General features: G+C 38.6%; 1 protein-coding gene across 3 annotated transcripts; it reads left to right on the top strand.

Annotated features, from left to right (window-relative positions):
• The first annotated feature begins 330 nt into the window (after window positions 1-330).
• Window positions 331-14,250, top strand: mpzl1l (myelin protein zero-like 1 like). Of its 3 annotated transcripts, none has more exons than XM_064351251.1 (6): window positions 331-453; window positions 3,098-3,267; window positions 6,269-6,482; window positions 7,319-7,448; window positions 11,216-11,321; window positions 11,951-14,250. In XM_064351251.1, the coding sequence occupies exons 2-6, from the start codon at window positions 3,145-3,147 to the stop codon at window positions 12,050-12,052; spliced, it is 675 nt and encodes a 224-aa protein (XP_064207321.1). In that variant the 5' UTR covers window positions 331-453; window positions 3,098-3,144; the 3' UTR covers window positions 12,053-14,250. The 3 variants fall into 3 exon arrangements, with proteins under 3 accessions (XP_064207321.1, XP_064207320.1, XP_064207322.1); XM_064351250.1 differs by lacking the exon at window positions 331-453 and adding an exon at window positions 466-638; XM_064351252.1 differs by lacking the exons at window positions 331-453; window positions 11,216-11,321 and adding an exon at window positions 466-638.
• The last annotated feature ends 1,242 nt before the right edge of the window (window positions 14,251-15,492 follow it).

Consider the following 15,492-nt stretch of genomic DNA (forward strand, 5'->3'; position numbering starts at 1 on the left):
TGTTAATGGCAGTTGCTTAATTAGAACAACATCCAATCACAGTTGTAAAAATATTTTACCGTGATTGTGTCATTTATATGAAAACTAGGCGTGGGTTGTGAGTTGTCCTGTTTCACAGCTAACTTTCATAGTCATCCAGACGCCGCCGTGGTAGTTCGCACGTCAATTGATATTTTGTGAAAATGTCCGCCGTGCCGACAACCAATCACAGGCACACAGCCGTGATTTATGGTGACTGTCTCTTTCTATGGCTCTGCAGTATGTATATGTCTATGGTTAACCATCCCACACACTTCCGGGTTAACCTGTAAACATGCGAAAGACGAACCCACATCCGCACCCTAGATGGGGGGAACCAGAGACTGGGGGGAACCAAATATATTGATTGACGTGTGTACCTGCCTCTAGGCTTGAGCCACTTTTACCGCACGCACCAATGAAGAGCTCAGATAGGTAAGAGGCGAGTCTTCCTGTGGAAATGCAGGAAGAGGACGAGGGACGGCGTTAACGAGTATAGAAAAAAGCGCAACAAAAAAGCGAATTTTATCCTAATACACACCTAAGGATGGAGATAAGATATAAAGATATGTCGCTTTTCTATAACTTATTCATTGGATATGCTTTAGTTCTCCTTTTCGGTAAGATCTTCAATTTCTCCTGTTTTTGACGAAACAAGAAGCATTTGAACATACGGGACGTAGCCTAAACGAGGAAGCCATCCAGCCACCTAAACTAGGCAGTCTGTAATCTTGCTAGCTAAATGTAGATTGTATGAAGTAGTTTTAACTTTTGGATTAAAGCACTCGAACGAGTTCTATGCGTTAGAGATACAGTTTCATCTGTAGTCACATAATCAGTAATCTTATCAGGTCAGCAAACTTATAACGTTGCTAATCTCAGCTACCTGTTTTGCTCGTGATAGCTGCAATACTTATATTTACTGTTGTTGATTATGTGAAAAGTTTTATGTATTGCTTGTCGGACTTCTTATTTGTGTGATTTCTCTGCACTTATAGATTAGCTAGTGGTCAATATAAAATATAAAGTTAGTTTCTCTTTGAAAAAAATATATATTATGCTTGTGTTGGATTTGGGTACGTATAATTTATTTAACGTTAGCCAACTTGGTTGTATTGAAAATCATTGCCAAACAGATGGCAGCTTTCCTTTATTTTGAAATGTGAAATATGATTCTTCTGCTGCTTTTCTTTAACTCTTTGAAGATTGCGTTTTTTGGATTGTGTTCTCAAAATTCTAAATCAGTTTCAGAATTCCAATGCTTTCCCTTACCAGTTAGATCAGCAATAGAATGTTCAGTTATGAAAATTCTAACCACATAAATGATCTCATGCCTTTAAGTGTTAAACGAGTTGGACGGTCGATGTTTAACGAAATTAAAACTGGCAAACACGTGAGTTGGTATGTTTTTGATTGGTTTCTTTTTCAAGTCCGAGTTAGGACCCAGGTCAGGACCTAAATATTAATGCTCTTGCTTTGCGTATGAAAGGGAAATTTAAACTACATGTTCTGCAAGATTCCCCCGGGGTGTCTTGTTAAGTCATGAGAACTCAAGTGACTTTTGAAAATGGAAACTCGCAGCTAAGTTCACTTTATATGATGTTATGAAAATATTTCAAGAACATTGCCTCATTGAATGCTTAGGTTTTGTCTGTATAATGCAGAGAGGTGCTGCTATGTGGTCCTACATGTTATCAACTTAAACGTAACCTAAAATTGAAACATTGTTTTTTTTTTCATGTCCATCTGTAGAATGATGTCTGAATAACGTATGGTCATTTGGCAGGGTTCACATAACCTTTTATTCAACTGTTTTGCATGTTATCAATGGTGGCTTAAAGCATATATTGACCTTGAAATGAGTCAATCAGGGCTAAAATTAGGCTATATCACCTAGGGGTGGTAATGTGGGTCCAGTATTATTTCAGAAGCTAACCGTTTTTGTTTTTTTTAAATATATATTTTGGAGATGACAAAGAAGAGCTTTGAAGGGTCTTGTCTGTTTTCCATGATAGCGTTGTATGACAAATTTTTAGGCCTCAAGAAGAAAAACTTTTTTAAATTCACATTTTACATTCTTGAATACAAAAAGGTAATTCGTCATAGCAGATCTGAAAGTAAAGTGAGTTGCTCCTGGGCTTCCTTTTTATATCCACAATGATCAATATGCTTCTGGTAAGCAATTGTGATGAAAAGCGGTGCTTTTTGAGGTGTGCCTTTTTCCTGCAATATTTTCCTTGCGTCTAAAATTTGTTTTTGTTCAACTCGGAAAGATAGGCTAATTTTATATATATATATATATATATATATACACACACACACACACACTATAATATAATACATATTTCTAAGAATGTGCAAATTCATTTCTGTGTACTTAATTTCTGTGTGCCAAAAGCTGAAGAGCTGTCGGAAAAAGCTATTTGTTCTGTGCTGCGTCAGCATGTTTTTCTCTCTCCTGCTGTCTGCTTCCTCTCAGCTTACTCATCCGGTACTTTTATGGTGGGGAAAATTTTCAAAAGGAGCACACATTGTGGGGGAAACTTCAGTTAGATTGGGATTTTGGAGAATGTTGTTACACTGCCTTTAGGGAGGGGGTGTTTTAAGTAGTGCTGTGGGCTCAGTTTTGAACAGGCAAGTGAATTTGCAGGGCACATGATAAACAAGTGTTTTTTTCTTTTTTGGGAGATGATTATAACTTTTTCAGGTAAGAAAGTAGCTGTTTGCTGAAGCTGTAGGCTATTTCGCAGTCAGGCTTGATGATGCCCTGGAAGTGAAATGGAAAGTCCCACTGTGCCTCACTGCTAATCACTGGTTGCACGACATGCAACAGTGAAACACAGTGCTGTAAAGGAATGCTAATAAACAACCCTGGGGCATCGGGCATGACTACTTTCAGTTTGCATACCCCCATTGTAATTATGCAGCAGCTACTACTGTACTAACACTACAAATAGAGAACCATTTATGATGCTACTTGTTCATGCAGTTAAGAGCTTAAAGACCAAATCACAGTTTGTTTATCACACACATTCCACGTAAAAAGCTGTGTGTTAAGTCTGTGTTTTCATGTACACAGGTACTTTTCCAGCCACTGCTATTGATGTGTTCACGCCAGCAGAGGTGATGGTGGAGAATGGAACCACGGGGGTTCTTCAGTGCACTTTTAAATCGAGGGAGGTTATCAGCAGTGGAGCTTCTGTGTCCTGGACATTCCTTGCTGAGGGATCCAGCTCCTCCCCAGTCACTGTAAGGCACCTACCTTTCATTTCTCTCATACTGTCAGGATAATCTAGCAGCCAATTCCCATATTTCCTGCATGTAAATCATATTTAGTGAATGTCCTGTTTTCACCCTTACAAGCCTCAGATTTTGATCTAATTCCCTCCTCTTGATGGTTTCTGCAGTGTGTTGGTGCCAAACCGAGTTTGCCTTCTGTATCTGAATACATGGGCATCTGATGTTACCAGCAATATGACAGAAAGTACTTTGTAAATTCAGGAATGCAGTCTTTAATTACTGTACTTAAAGTAATAATCTCAAAGATTTTCATTAAAATAAATGTCTGTTAAGTCACTATCTATCGCTGAATTAGGTAACACAATGGTGATTGAGCCTATTATTATATTAATTTATATTATTATTATTATTATTATAATTTATGATTAAAGAACTGGGTGTCTGGCGACATTCCCGGGAATAAATCACAAGCGGCGCATAGATAGTGACTCGTTTTTCATCACCCATCAGTGGTTGGTCCGCCAGAGAGGGTAGGCAGAGCTAACGCAACAGACTTGCTCTTCAACTCACTTGTGTGTGAGCGGCTTACTGGTTTTTCCGGTGTCTGCTAGCGTTAAGGTGGGGGGGGGGTTATGGAACCTATGGAAGTTTTTGTGTAACATGAGAGGTCATTATTTGTTGATGTAGATTTCGTATTACATTTGATGACAATGTAACGTTACTAAATTACATAGCTATTTGCACAGCTAAAGCTAGCTACCGGACCATGTCAATAAAGGCAACATTAGTTTAGACAACATTGCGCACAGTGTCCATCTCTCATATCAGGTAATGTTGCGTTAGCTAGCTAGCTAATGTAATTATCACAATCTAATGTCAGCTAACAATTAGAAAAAACGCTAGCTAACGCTACCGACCGTACCGACCTCACAAACCGTCTCTCAAATGCAATGCTACCTTGTTGCAGCGTTGCAATGTAGCTAACTAAAGGCCAGTTCTGATCAATGATTTGCAACGAGACTGGATGCAACTTGCAAAATTCCGAGACGTCTGATTGTAAACGTTATAAAACTGCACTTGGCGATTTGACAAGGTGGGTCTTTTGAGACCCTAGGCAACGGCTTCAGAGGCTCTGCAATTAACCAGTTCACACCGCTGCAATTTTCTCTGCAACATTCTAAAACCGTTTAGTCTCGTTGCGAATCATTGATCTGAACTGGCCTTAACGTTACCGTTATTTACATTGCCATCAAGTTCATCAATATATCGATCGGAATAAAGCCGGGGTATAGGTGGAGCAGGGTCTGATTTCTGTATAAAGATGTCAAGCCGGAGAAAACTAAATAAAAGAATATGGCAGTATGGATTAGCGTTGTTATTATTTTATTACGCTTCCTCATATGTTCCTTCAGCCTTGATGCCCTTTTTTGATGAAATCTCCTTTGTTATTGTTTTCTTCTTATTCTGATTGCTAATTTAACATCCAGCTCAGCTTACACGAACAGTTTAGCTAGCAAAACCAGAAACAACAGGGCAGTTGTTTCAAAAATATCACACAACAATCATTCATGATGATGATGCACGAGATACATAATTGCACGAGCCACAGCGAATCCCACAAATTCATCTCTGCAGTGTAAAGATGTTCATACCGAGCAAAAGGTGGATGAAGAACGTTTTTGGAAATTGATCATCACTAATTCTACCCCAGGTCTGCTACAGCATTTTAACCCGGCTCGGCAGTGTAAAGACAGCTTAAGTTAGCCTAATGTTAGACAATGAATGAGTATGTAAATAGCGTTACTTGTATAACCACCATTTTTTATTCAGTAAATAATAAGTGTAATAGTTGGCGTGGCCCAGGTGCCAACTGACAAACGTCACACAGGCGACACTGGTTGGATCCGGTTGGATCTATGGGAAGTGAAGTCCAAAAACACACCTGCAATTACCGCTTCTCACCATTGGTACCGCTAAAGAGAACGAAATGGAAATCTTCGAGATTGTAACTTTAACACTCAGCAAATGTTGTTTCATGAGAAAGTAAAATTCATGATAAATGCTTTGTTGGACCTATCAGGTATGAATAAAAATGTAGCATTGTTGGGTGGATTCTGGTAGTGTGCATACATCCAAGTACCCTGGGGTTCATTTTAGTTTTTTTTTTTAACTTGTCCTGGAAACTGAATGATTAGTTCAATTTCCCATTGGATGTGCTAAACGGAAACTAAAAGATAAGGGCATTTAAAGCCTGGTTTCTTACACATACAGTTCATGTGCTTTTTGAAAAGTCCGGGAAAGAATTGTACAACATGAGTGCTATGTTTCTGTAATTTCAATTGGCCTACATTAGCATAGTGAACTTGTAACGTTATGTTGCCTTTTGAGAATATACCCCCGCATTCACAGAATCAGAATATAGTACTATTTTTGAGTCTGTTTGTGCGAATGCTCCCTCCTGCTCTGTGGCTGGTTGTAACTTAGCTTGTGATATCCTCCCATTTCCTCTCTCCGGAGAGAAATGGTTGGCTTATCTCAGCAATGAGTGGGGCCCACCCTACAACTGTGTGTATGATTGGAGAGACAGAATGCATTCACCGGCCTGCAATCAGAACAGATTTCCACGTATTTCTGGATTTACCCTTCATCTCAGTTCCTTGCAACAAATATAATTATGAAGATGTCATTCAAGTATTGTCTCTTTGAGGAGTTATTTCAATTATGTAGCAAACCAAAGCCTCACATTTCAGCTGTAAGTCAGTATTTTTTAATTTATTCTTTTAGCATTTCCCTTTTTTCTGCGCATAGGCAGGATGTGCCTCACAGCAGGGATAAACCAAACCAGAAGAATTTTGCAATGCGTTTTTCCCCACAATTGTTTCTCCATCAGTGTTTGTTTTTCCAGGAAATAATTGTTTTTGTTTTTCTATTCAGCTTTTGAATTCTGCTCACAGGTATCTGCTAACCTGTGTTTCCATTTGTGCCCCATGTCCCCTCTTTTCTGCATAAGATCTTCCACTATTCTGCGGGAAAGGCTTATCCTTCAGCCAGTTCCCAGTTTAAGGAAAGGGTAGAGTGGATCGGAGACCTAAACAAGAAAGATGCTTCAATAAAACTGACCAAAATGCAGTTCAGTGACAATGGCACCTACGCCTGCGATGTGAAGAACCCCCCTGACATCGAGGTGATGCCTGCACGCACGCAGCTGCGGGTGGTAATGAAAGGTAAATCTGCAGTGTTCAGTACCGTCTCCTGGTCCAGGCTGAAGGTGTGGGCATCTGTGATTGGCTTGATTCACGGGTCTTTGGCTCTCTCCCGTGATCCTGGAGAACCAGGATACTTGTGCAGAGTATAGGCCTACTTGATGTAGTTCCAACTTTCCTCTCAGCTATGCTTGATTAAGCCCTGTATTGTCTTTTTTCTGATGTGCATAGTTAAATGGCTATATATTATTTATGTATAATCTTTGTGGTGTGCTAATAAAGGTCACAGTAGTGGTATGCGTTATGCTTTAATAGTTTCTGAAGGCCTTTTAAATTCGATTTTTCAGATCATTTGAAACCTCCACGTGTTTCCTATTTCAAAGGCTCAAATAAACATGCACCCACACACACACACCCACACAATGCAGTGTAAAATAATAAATGTTTTGCACTGATTTAAAAAAAAAAAAAAAAAATTTCCAAAAAAATTTTTTTTTTCAAAATATATTTCTGAATGATATTTGATAAGTTAGGTCAAAGGCAAAGGAGTTACTTATTGAATTAACCCCTAAAGCAGAACTCATTTCATACTGCAGAATTTCATGTGCAATTCCACATACATAAATGGCCTGTTATCTACACTGCACTCGCTAGGTACATTGTCACAAAGTGCTAAAACCTATGTCATGTTTGGCCTTGTGTAACAGTAGTGGTTTTACTTTATTTTTCTCTATTAGTAGAATGATTGATTATTATTTGTTGGTATCTGGTTTAAGCACAGTAGGATTTAAGATGAAACATGCACACCCTTCTCTGTGTGGCATGCAAATGGTCATTTGTTTTGTTTTGTATTCCAGAGGCTCTTCCTCAAACCAACACTGTGGTCATTGTCGGAGCTGTTATTGGTGCCATCATTGGTCTAATACTCATCACAGTCGTCACCTACTTAATAATAAAGAGGCAAGAGTCCAATCATGACTACGAAGGGTAGGTCTCACTCTCAGTTTTCCTTCATTTACAGCAATTTGCCTGTTTTTAACTAACAATAGGCAGTTGATTAATAAGCATAGTTGTTTCAGATGTTAATGTGGTTTTTAAATGCCGGCTCCCAGAAGAATTGGTTGGTCATAAATGCAATAATTTTAACTCAGTGTGGACATTGCATCTTGCTTGAATTTGAGAGCTTGTTAATTGTTGGCATAAAGAAAATGATACAGGTGATAAAACCATTAAGTAGGCAAATGCTAGTTTGACGGTAAGTGTTACACAGCTGTGGGTGTTGTATAAGGGTGTAACAGTTTTGAAACCAAAACCAGATTCGCAAGCCCATGGCCCCAGTTCACTCATCCTATTCCACAGGTTTTTGAATTATTATTATTATTATTATTATTATTATTATTATTCAGCTATAGTCCTCTCTATCTCTTTTTCCACATTCAATTAATAGGCTACCTTATCATCCCCTTCTGGTGATGTGGTGGAACACCAGATTTCCTAAGTAGGCATAATTTAGTTTTATTCACCATAAGATTATTATTATATTATTTAACCCACTAGTTTAACATAATTGAATGCAAAGCCTTGTCCCTATAGGTACAGATTATCAAATGGAAACATTGGTTCAATGCTGGAGTGGCCACTAGTGATGTCCGCTTGGGGTTAGAAAGGCCCTGCAGTAGCGCACTCCCTGATTAGTGTTTCCTTTAGCTGAGCTGCTAGTTGTCCATTAGAACAGTCAGGTAACCTGCTATGTGAGCCTTGGTTGTTGCCATCATTGTATAGCAACAAGCCAATAATTAATACTGTAACCTTACTCGCAGTAATTCAGGTTACGTATTTAGAGCAAGCTCACACTTTCCGAGAGCTACAAGTGCTGCAGGTGATGCAGTCACTCTGTCCAGTCATGTCTGTAACCGCAAACTGAGGTAGACCTACTTAGTGTTACCTATTTAGTGACTTTGTCTCTAGATTTAGTCTTTATTTCGCAGAAGTGACAGGCCACAAATTCATATACTTTTCGAGAGAGAGAGCGAGCCAGTGGGAATTTGTCTAGTGTCAGAATTGTTGATATGAAATTATGTCATCAGTGTTATTTTCTCTTTTAAAAGCAAAAAAGCCATCTTGCCATTCCCTTTCAGTTGATATGTTATTAAATATTCACGAGAAAAGAGCGTGCACAAGAACATTAAAAAGCTGAAGTGGAATTGAACTTGCATTGTTCTTTGCAAGTGCAAAACTGCATTGATCTGTTCACCAGAGGTTAGGCTAATTTTTCTGACCTGAAGTGTTCCTTGGCCAATATTCTGTTGGCCAAGTTTTATGCATTGTCAAGTGGGTGACTTTCCTTATGGTGTTTATAGGTTGGTACAGTGTGTTGCAGTTATTTGCTGTGATAAAGCGACTCAGTGGACTTACACCCTTAAACTGTGTCCGTCTGATGTATGTCAACATGGCTAGAACAAAGCCTATGTTGAGCAGCTGACCTCAATGCTGCGTGATTTTGCATGTAACAGGAGCTTATGTTGGCACTGGGCCTTTCCTCTCTGAAAACACATTTCAAAAGGCATTCCTCTTTTGGGGTGATGTCTTGCCTCTCTGTGGGATTTAACCATGTCCTTTTTGCTACTAAAATGATCTGTGTTAGAAGTTTGAATGTGTTAGCTTGATTATAATACTTGTGAAAATTCAGTTGTGTTGAATTTTCAGGTGTTTGTGCATGAGGTTGCAGTAGCTTCCTCCTTTAATCCCTTAACATTGCATTGCAATAGTCTGAACTGTGTACTATAGCATGGGAGAAGCTAACTACTGTGTGTCTTAAATGTTATATTGGGACTTTTGGAGAACAGCATGTAACTCTGAAGGGAACAGGGAACTCTTGAAGTAAGCCATTTCACTTCTCGAAATGTGGCACACAGTCGTTCAAAATCTAGGGCTTGTTTGAAGCCAGAAATAGTTGTTTGCCATTAAGTAACATACATTGTTAATGATGGGTCTCCTACAATTTTTCAGTGTTAGAATGGGAGCTTTTGAAAATCTGTATTTGATGAAAAAATTGTGCAACGGAATATCCTCAATGGAAGGTATTAAACAAGAAACATTGTGGCAGTGGGCTATTTATGTGCTGTTGTGCTCATATGTGACAGTGACTTTCCAAGAGGAAACAAAATATTCTTGAAGTCTAGGCTTGTCATTCACTTTATACACAAATCAAAATCAGTTATTTATTAAGTCTTGCACTTCAGTCTATTAGCATTTGGTCTTCTCAGAACCCTGAAAATGGATGTCCCTCCGTTGTTCAGTAGCACTGAGTAGAAGGCATCCCTATTTTCCCATTAAGAGCGAAATTAGTTTTAGACATTGAGGTTCAACCACTTCAGCATCGACTGGAATTGGTGGAGTGATTTGCCACACAGAAGTTGTAAAGGACATGCTTTGGGGAAAAATGGTCATTTAGTTGCATTTCCCATAAAAGCGTAAAAAGTGCAATGCTAAGCTTGGCTGGTCATCTAACATTAACTGCATTGTCTGACTGTTTTGTCTGCCAAAACTAACCATGTGTTCTGTCGTGTTCTCCACTGTTTGTTTATAATCTCATTACCAACCTGTACTCACTTTTTTCCAGTGGTGTGTAGGGAGTGGTGAAGGAAGTGTTCATATTTTTCAAATGGACTGATTGAAAGGTTTCTTAAATAATACTTTTTACTGCAGAATGTAATGTATACATTACTAAGTGACGTAGGAACCTGCAGGCTAATGATGACAGCATTGGGGGTTTCAGTTGAAATTCTCAGGTACGGTGTCAGGTGATAGGAATGTGAGATTGTTTTTCCACATACGTGTGATGTAAGCTCTCAGTTATTTCTACTTTTTTGTGTCTAATAAATGTCAATGGTCTGTTAATACCTTTGCTTTAGCAAGTACACATGGTCAATCTGGCGTTACGATATTATGACTTTCAGGCTATATGATTGGAGTGTTTTTGTTAGTGATTGAGCCTGTTTGTGGTTGTGAGGCTACAGCAGCAATAAAGAAGTCTTAACTGTCTGTGGAAGTGATTAGAGGCATCATTCTCCCCTAAGACTGTAATTCAGCTATGCATGTTGGCTTTTGTTTACAGTGTTTGTACAACATAATCCAGGCTTAAGGCTTAAACGGTGCAGAACAAAGACACCATCAGTCTCATCATACTTCGAACTAGGCATGCACGATAATATCATAATCATATTGTTAATGGCTGATATAGTGGGAAGCAAACTTTGTACTAACCTGGTAAGATTATGGCTATGATTGGGCAATGTGATTGAAGGTATGCAGTAGGGATGTAAATATGTAAATTTACATATTGTGCATCCCTGCTTTAAACACAAGTGAACAAATTCTTTCCACAACCGCAAGCAAATGTTAGGTGTAAATGTGATTTATCCGTTCATTTTTTTTTTCAATAATTGTCTATTTTATCCATGTGATGTCCTTTTATTATGATAATGATAATGATACTGTTTCAGTTTAAATTTTCAGCCATTCAAGCAATAGATAGTGACACATTGATGAAAAAAATCTCCCATGTCATACAGTATGTGAAATGTCATTGTGTTCACCTTTCGCTACATGTCTCTGTTTCTGTTTTTGTGTGTTTGTGTGTGCCATTTACCTGTGCGCCAATGCTTGCTTGCCCACCTCCCCTCGATCACGCAATTTAAATGCATCCTCCCGTACCCACCAAAACCAACATAAAAAAATAAACTAAAATAAAGCTGCACCTCGACTGAGAGTGTCAGTTCACAAGCAACGCGGCTGGGGAAGAAAGCAGAGTCCAGCTCAGAGGGCTCCAGGTGTAGCAGTCCGTCTGCCCCTGTTCAGGTAGGAGTTGGGAGTGTATACAAACAACTGTCCATTGTAAAAACAACATTCATATTATTGAAATAAGTGTGTGCATATTGTGCTACATTCTCAGTGCTTTGCTTAGTTAGTTAGTGCTTCAGCATACAGGGTATACACTCAGTGCTTGTCCTTCAGTTTACAGGGTGTATACTCAGTTCTTGGCCTTCAGTGTACAGGGTGTGTACTAAAGAGCAATTCAGCGTCCCACCTTCCACCTTAAGTTTAGGAACATGCTGGGACAGGTCTATGGTGGTGCAGTAGATGGCCAGGATAAGGCCCTGTTGTTGTGTTGCACATCTTGGGACATTACCTTTTGTGCATTTCTGAAAGTGTCTGCAGTCTGAAAGTGCCCCGTGCCAACCTGGTCACTGAAGGTATCAGGTACCTGTTGGATTTAGCATTGGCTTGGGCAAGCAAGGCTGCTCATTGTTCAGCTCTTTTTGTGTGGTAGACTTTGGGACCGCTGGATGAAATTCCTACTTTGAATTATTACCAGGAAGAACATGGTTCTCAGAACATAGAGATGTCCTCCTTTGCTCTGTTGATGCGAAAAAAGAGGGTATTCTAATGTTTCTAATTACGCCCTATCCCACACTTTCCTTCAACAGGGACCGGTGATATATGCACAGCTTGATCATTCAGGCAGTAAGAACCCAAACTCCTTCCACAAGATGGAGCCAGTGGTTTATGCTGACATTCGTAAAAACTAAGGGGAGAAACTACCGGCTGAAATTGACTGGAGGGCAGTGACTTGCTGCCTGCTGCTCCTGGGTTCCTGGCTTTGTGAATGAATATAACATTGTTATTTAATCCAGATAAATCCTTGCATGTTCATGTATCTCTTCAGTTTTTTTCCCCCAAATATTTTTTTTGTAGAATATTAGATGCACTGAAAAGATTAGATGACACTAAAAAATACACCCATAATAGTCCACAAACTCTTGTTTCAACTGACTAGTTATAGGCAGGGTAAAATCAGCTTTGCCATTTTTATTTTTTAAAGTTAATTCTTGTAGCTATAATAGAGAATGCATTAGTACTTCAGGCTTTACCTTAAGCTATTTTTTGCTGGTACATAATCTTGGTAAGTGAAGAGATTGTTGGAACAATGTGCTAGAGACTTCTCTTGCTCCATCGGAGGAATGGATAAGCAAGGTTTTCTCTAGAATCTGACTCTATACAATAATTATAATAAATGAACTACTGCCTTAACCAGACGTGTAAATCACAAACTGCCTATGAAACAAGCAATTTGGCTTAAATGAAATAATTAGCCAAATGATGACTTTAATGAACATTGTACAGAAAATTATATTTGCATGTAACTAACAAATCCAAGGATTAACAAGAATATGTGTTGACTTTAAAAGATGTAGATAATGAGGGCTTAAAATTAGCAGAGCAGGCAAATTATGATTGCTCCAAACTATTTGTGCTGCGCAAAACATTCATAAATGTTTTGTAGTGGAAATTTCTTTCCCTTTTTTGACTGAACTTGTAACACAAAGGGATTTTTGAGATTAAATTTAATTGTGTTTGATATCCAAATGAATCCATGTAGGAACACTACACACTCCCTACAAAAAACAAACTGGGGGGTGTAGTAAATTGAGGTCCTGACTCACTGTGGTCATTAAAGACCCCATGACACTCATCACGAAGAGTAGGGGGTTCCCCGGTGTCCTGGCTAAATTGTCCAACCTGGCTCTCTCCACCTGCCTCATAATCATCCCCTTATTTAAACAGGCTAAAATTTGTTCTCTCCCTCTCCACCTCTGTTAATGTGTGGTGCAAAATGGCTGGCGTGCATCACCCAGGTGGGTGCTAAACATTGGTGGTGGGTGAGGTGAATTCCCCCACATCACTGTAAAGCACCTTGAGTGACTGGAAAAGTGTCATATAAAAGCAATGTTTCGTTCATTCATTCACTCATCTATCCTGTTATATTAAAATAAACTTGCCAGTCTCAGACATCGTATGTGGTATGTCTTTGACTCGCATTGTGTCTAACAAAGCTAGCAAAGCCAGTATGCGAGTCCATTTTAATGTTCTAGTGCCTAAAAATGGCCCCATTAAAATACCTACATGTTCTGTGCATTTTTAAATTCTGTTGCAAATGTCAATGTAAAAATTAGTTGAAAAGGAGCTAACTAGTGAACGTTTTGTACTGAGCCTTCCACAAAGTCTTAGATATTTAATTTTTAAGTTTTTGCTGTCTTCCATTTCACAGTAGTGGCATTCTTTTAGAATTATGTGAGATATAATTACGATATTTCAATGCCACCTACCATCAATTCTAGGATAGAAGTGTGTATGTTAAGATGACCTTAATAACCATTCCTAATTATTCAATAAATGCTGGACCTTTTACTGTGCTGTCCCATGCTAGTACATGTCTATTGTGTAGGTAGTTTTTTCATTATAAAAACCTTTAAATGTTTCTCAAGTCCAAATTCTTATGAAATGTATTGTGTCAACATTTGAAAGAATGCAGGTTCCATTAATCATTCCACTGATAGTATGTTTGAACACCATACTGAATTGTAAATCATGTTTAAATCGTCATTTTTGCCGTTTGTAAACTTAGCTTAAGTCGTGTGTTGTGCCTGTATAAATATCATGCATCGCAAAAACGATCTGCACTATGTACTGCATATCAAAGATGGCACGTACTACTTGTTTTGTTGTTAACAGAAATGTTTCCTGCTTTTTGTTTGATGTCTTAAAACTGGAATGTAGTAACATTAGTGCCTTTTTTGCATTTCATCTACTAACTTAAACACCTCTGCTTATTTTTTCAAAGAATCATGTTTATTTTGCTCTGTGTGTAATGTTTTTTATATGCATATATGAAAACCGTTCTTGTATCTTATTGTTCTAATTTTATATAAAAGCCATTCCAAATGTATTTGTCTCTGATGACTTCCTAACAGTATTTTATTGTTTTTGGACAGAGAGAAGCTTTCGTTTTTCCTTATTTTTTTAAGAGCAAGGATAAGCAAATCTGAATTGTTTGGTCAGTTTGCTTGTAGAATTGACAATGATTTGACATTCTTTGTCAAACCAATTAGGTGATGATGTGAACAGTGTTAGTCATGGACAGTAAAGCACGTACTTTAAAGGGGATCAAAGGTCCAGTATTAAAGTATGAAAAATGTAATCACTTATGCACCTGGTCTCTGGTCTTCTCAGTAGAGCAGAAATATCTAAATTTATCATTCAAATTTATATCCTATACAAGTTGAACATACCTAATTATAACTAAATGTACAGTGTACAGGTGGAGTGAGTTTAAACTTTCACTGTAGTTTTTTTGCACTTTAGTTGTTCCATGTTCCATATACACTCGCCACTTTATTAGGTACACCTGTTCAACTGCTCGTTAATGCAAATATCTAATCAGCCAATCATGTGGCAGAAACTCAGTGCATTTAGGCATGTAGACATGGTCAAGACGATCTGCTAAAGTTCAAACCAGGCATCAGAATGGGGTAGAAAGGTGATTTAAGTGACTTTGAACGTGGTATGGTTGTTGGTGACAGACGGGCTGGTTTGAGTATTTCAGAAACTGGTGGGATCACAACCATCTCTAGGGTTTACAGAGAATGGTCCGAAAAAGAGAAAATATCCAGTGAGAGGCAGTTCTCTGGGCGAAAATGCCTTGTTGATGGCAGAGGTCAGAGAAGAATGGCCAGACTGGTTTGAGCTGATAGAAAGGCAACAGTAACTCAAATAACCACTCGAGGTATGCAGAAGAGCATCTCTGAACGCACAGCACGTCGAACCTTGAAACAGATGGGTTACAGCAGCAGAAGACCACACCGGGTACTAGCAAGTACCTAATAAAGTGGCCGGTGAGTGTATATGGGGTGTCTTCTCATTTCCTGTCTTGTATAAAGTTCTACAGTATGTGTTATGGTCCTATGATATTATAAGACTTGAACAAGTCGTTTAGTGGTTTACTCATGGAGAAGATAGTTAACCTTCAGATCTAATTAATTTTTTGGTTGTGCTATGATGGCATGCTTCCCCACCCCTGGCCAAATCTCAAATTTTATTGCTGCTGACATTTCAGTCGAAGACCTTCATCAAAGCATGTGTGTACAACATATTGAACATATCTGCACCTTATTGAACATAACAGATACCT

This window comes from Anguilla rostrata, chromosome 9, assembly GCF_018555375.3.
Source record: "Anguilla rostrata isolate EN2019 chromosome 9, ASM1855537v3, whole genome shotgun sequence".
Classification (NCBI taxonomy): Eukaryota; Metazoa; Chordata; class Actinopteri; order Anguilliformes; family Anguillidae; genus Anguilla; species Anguilla rostrata.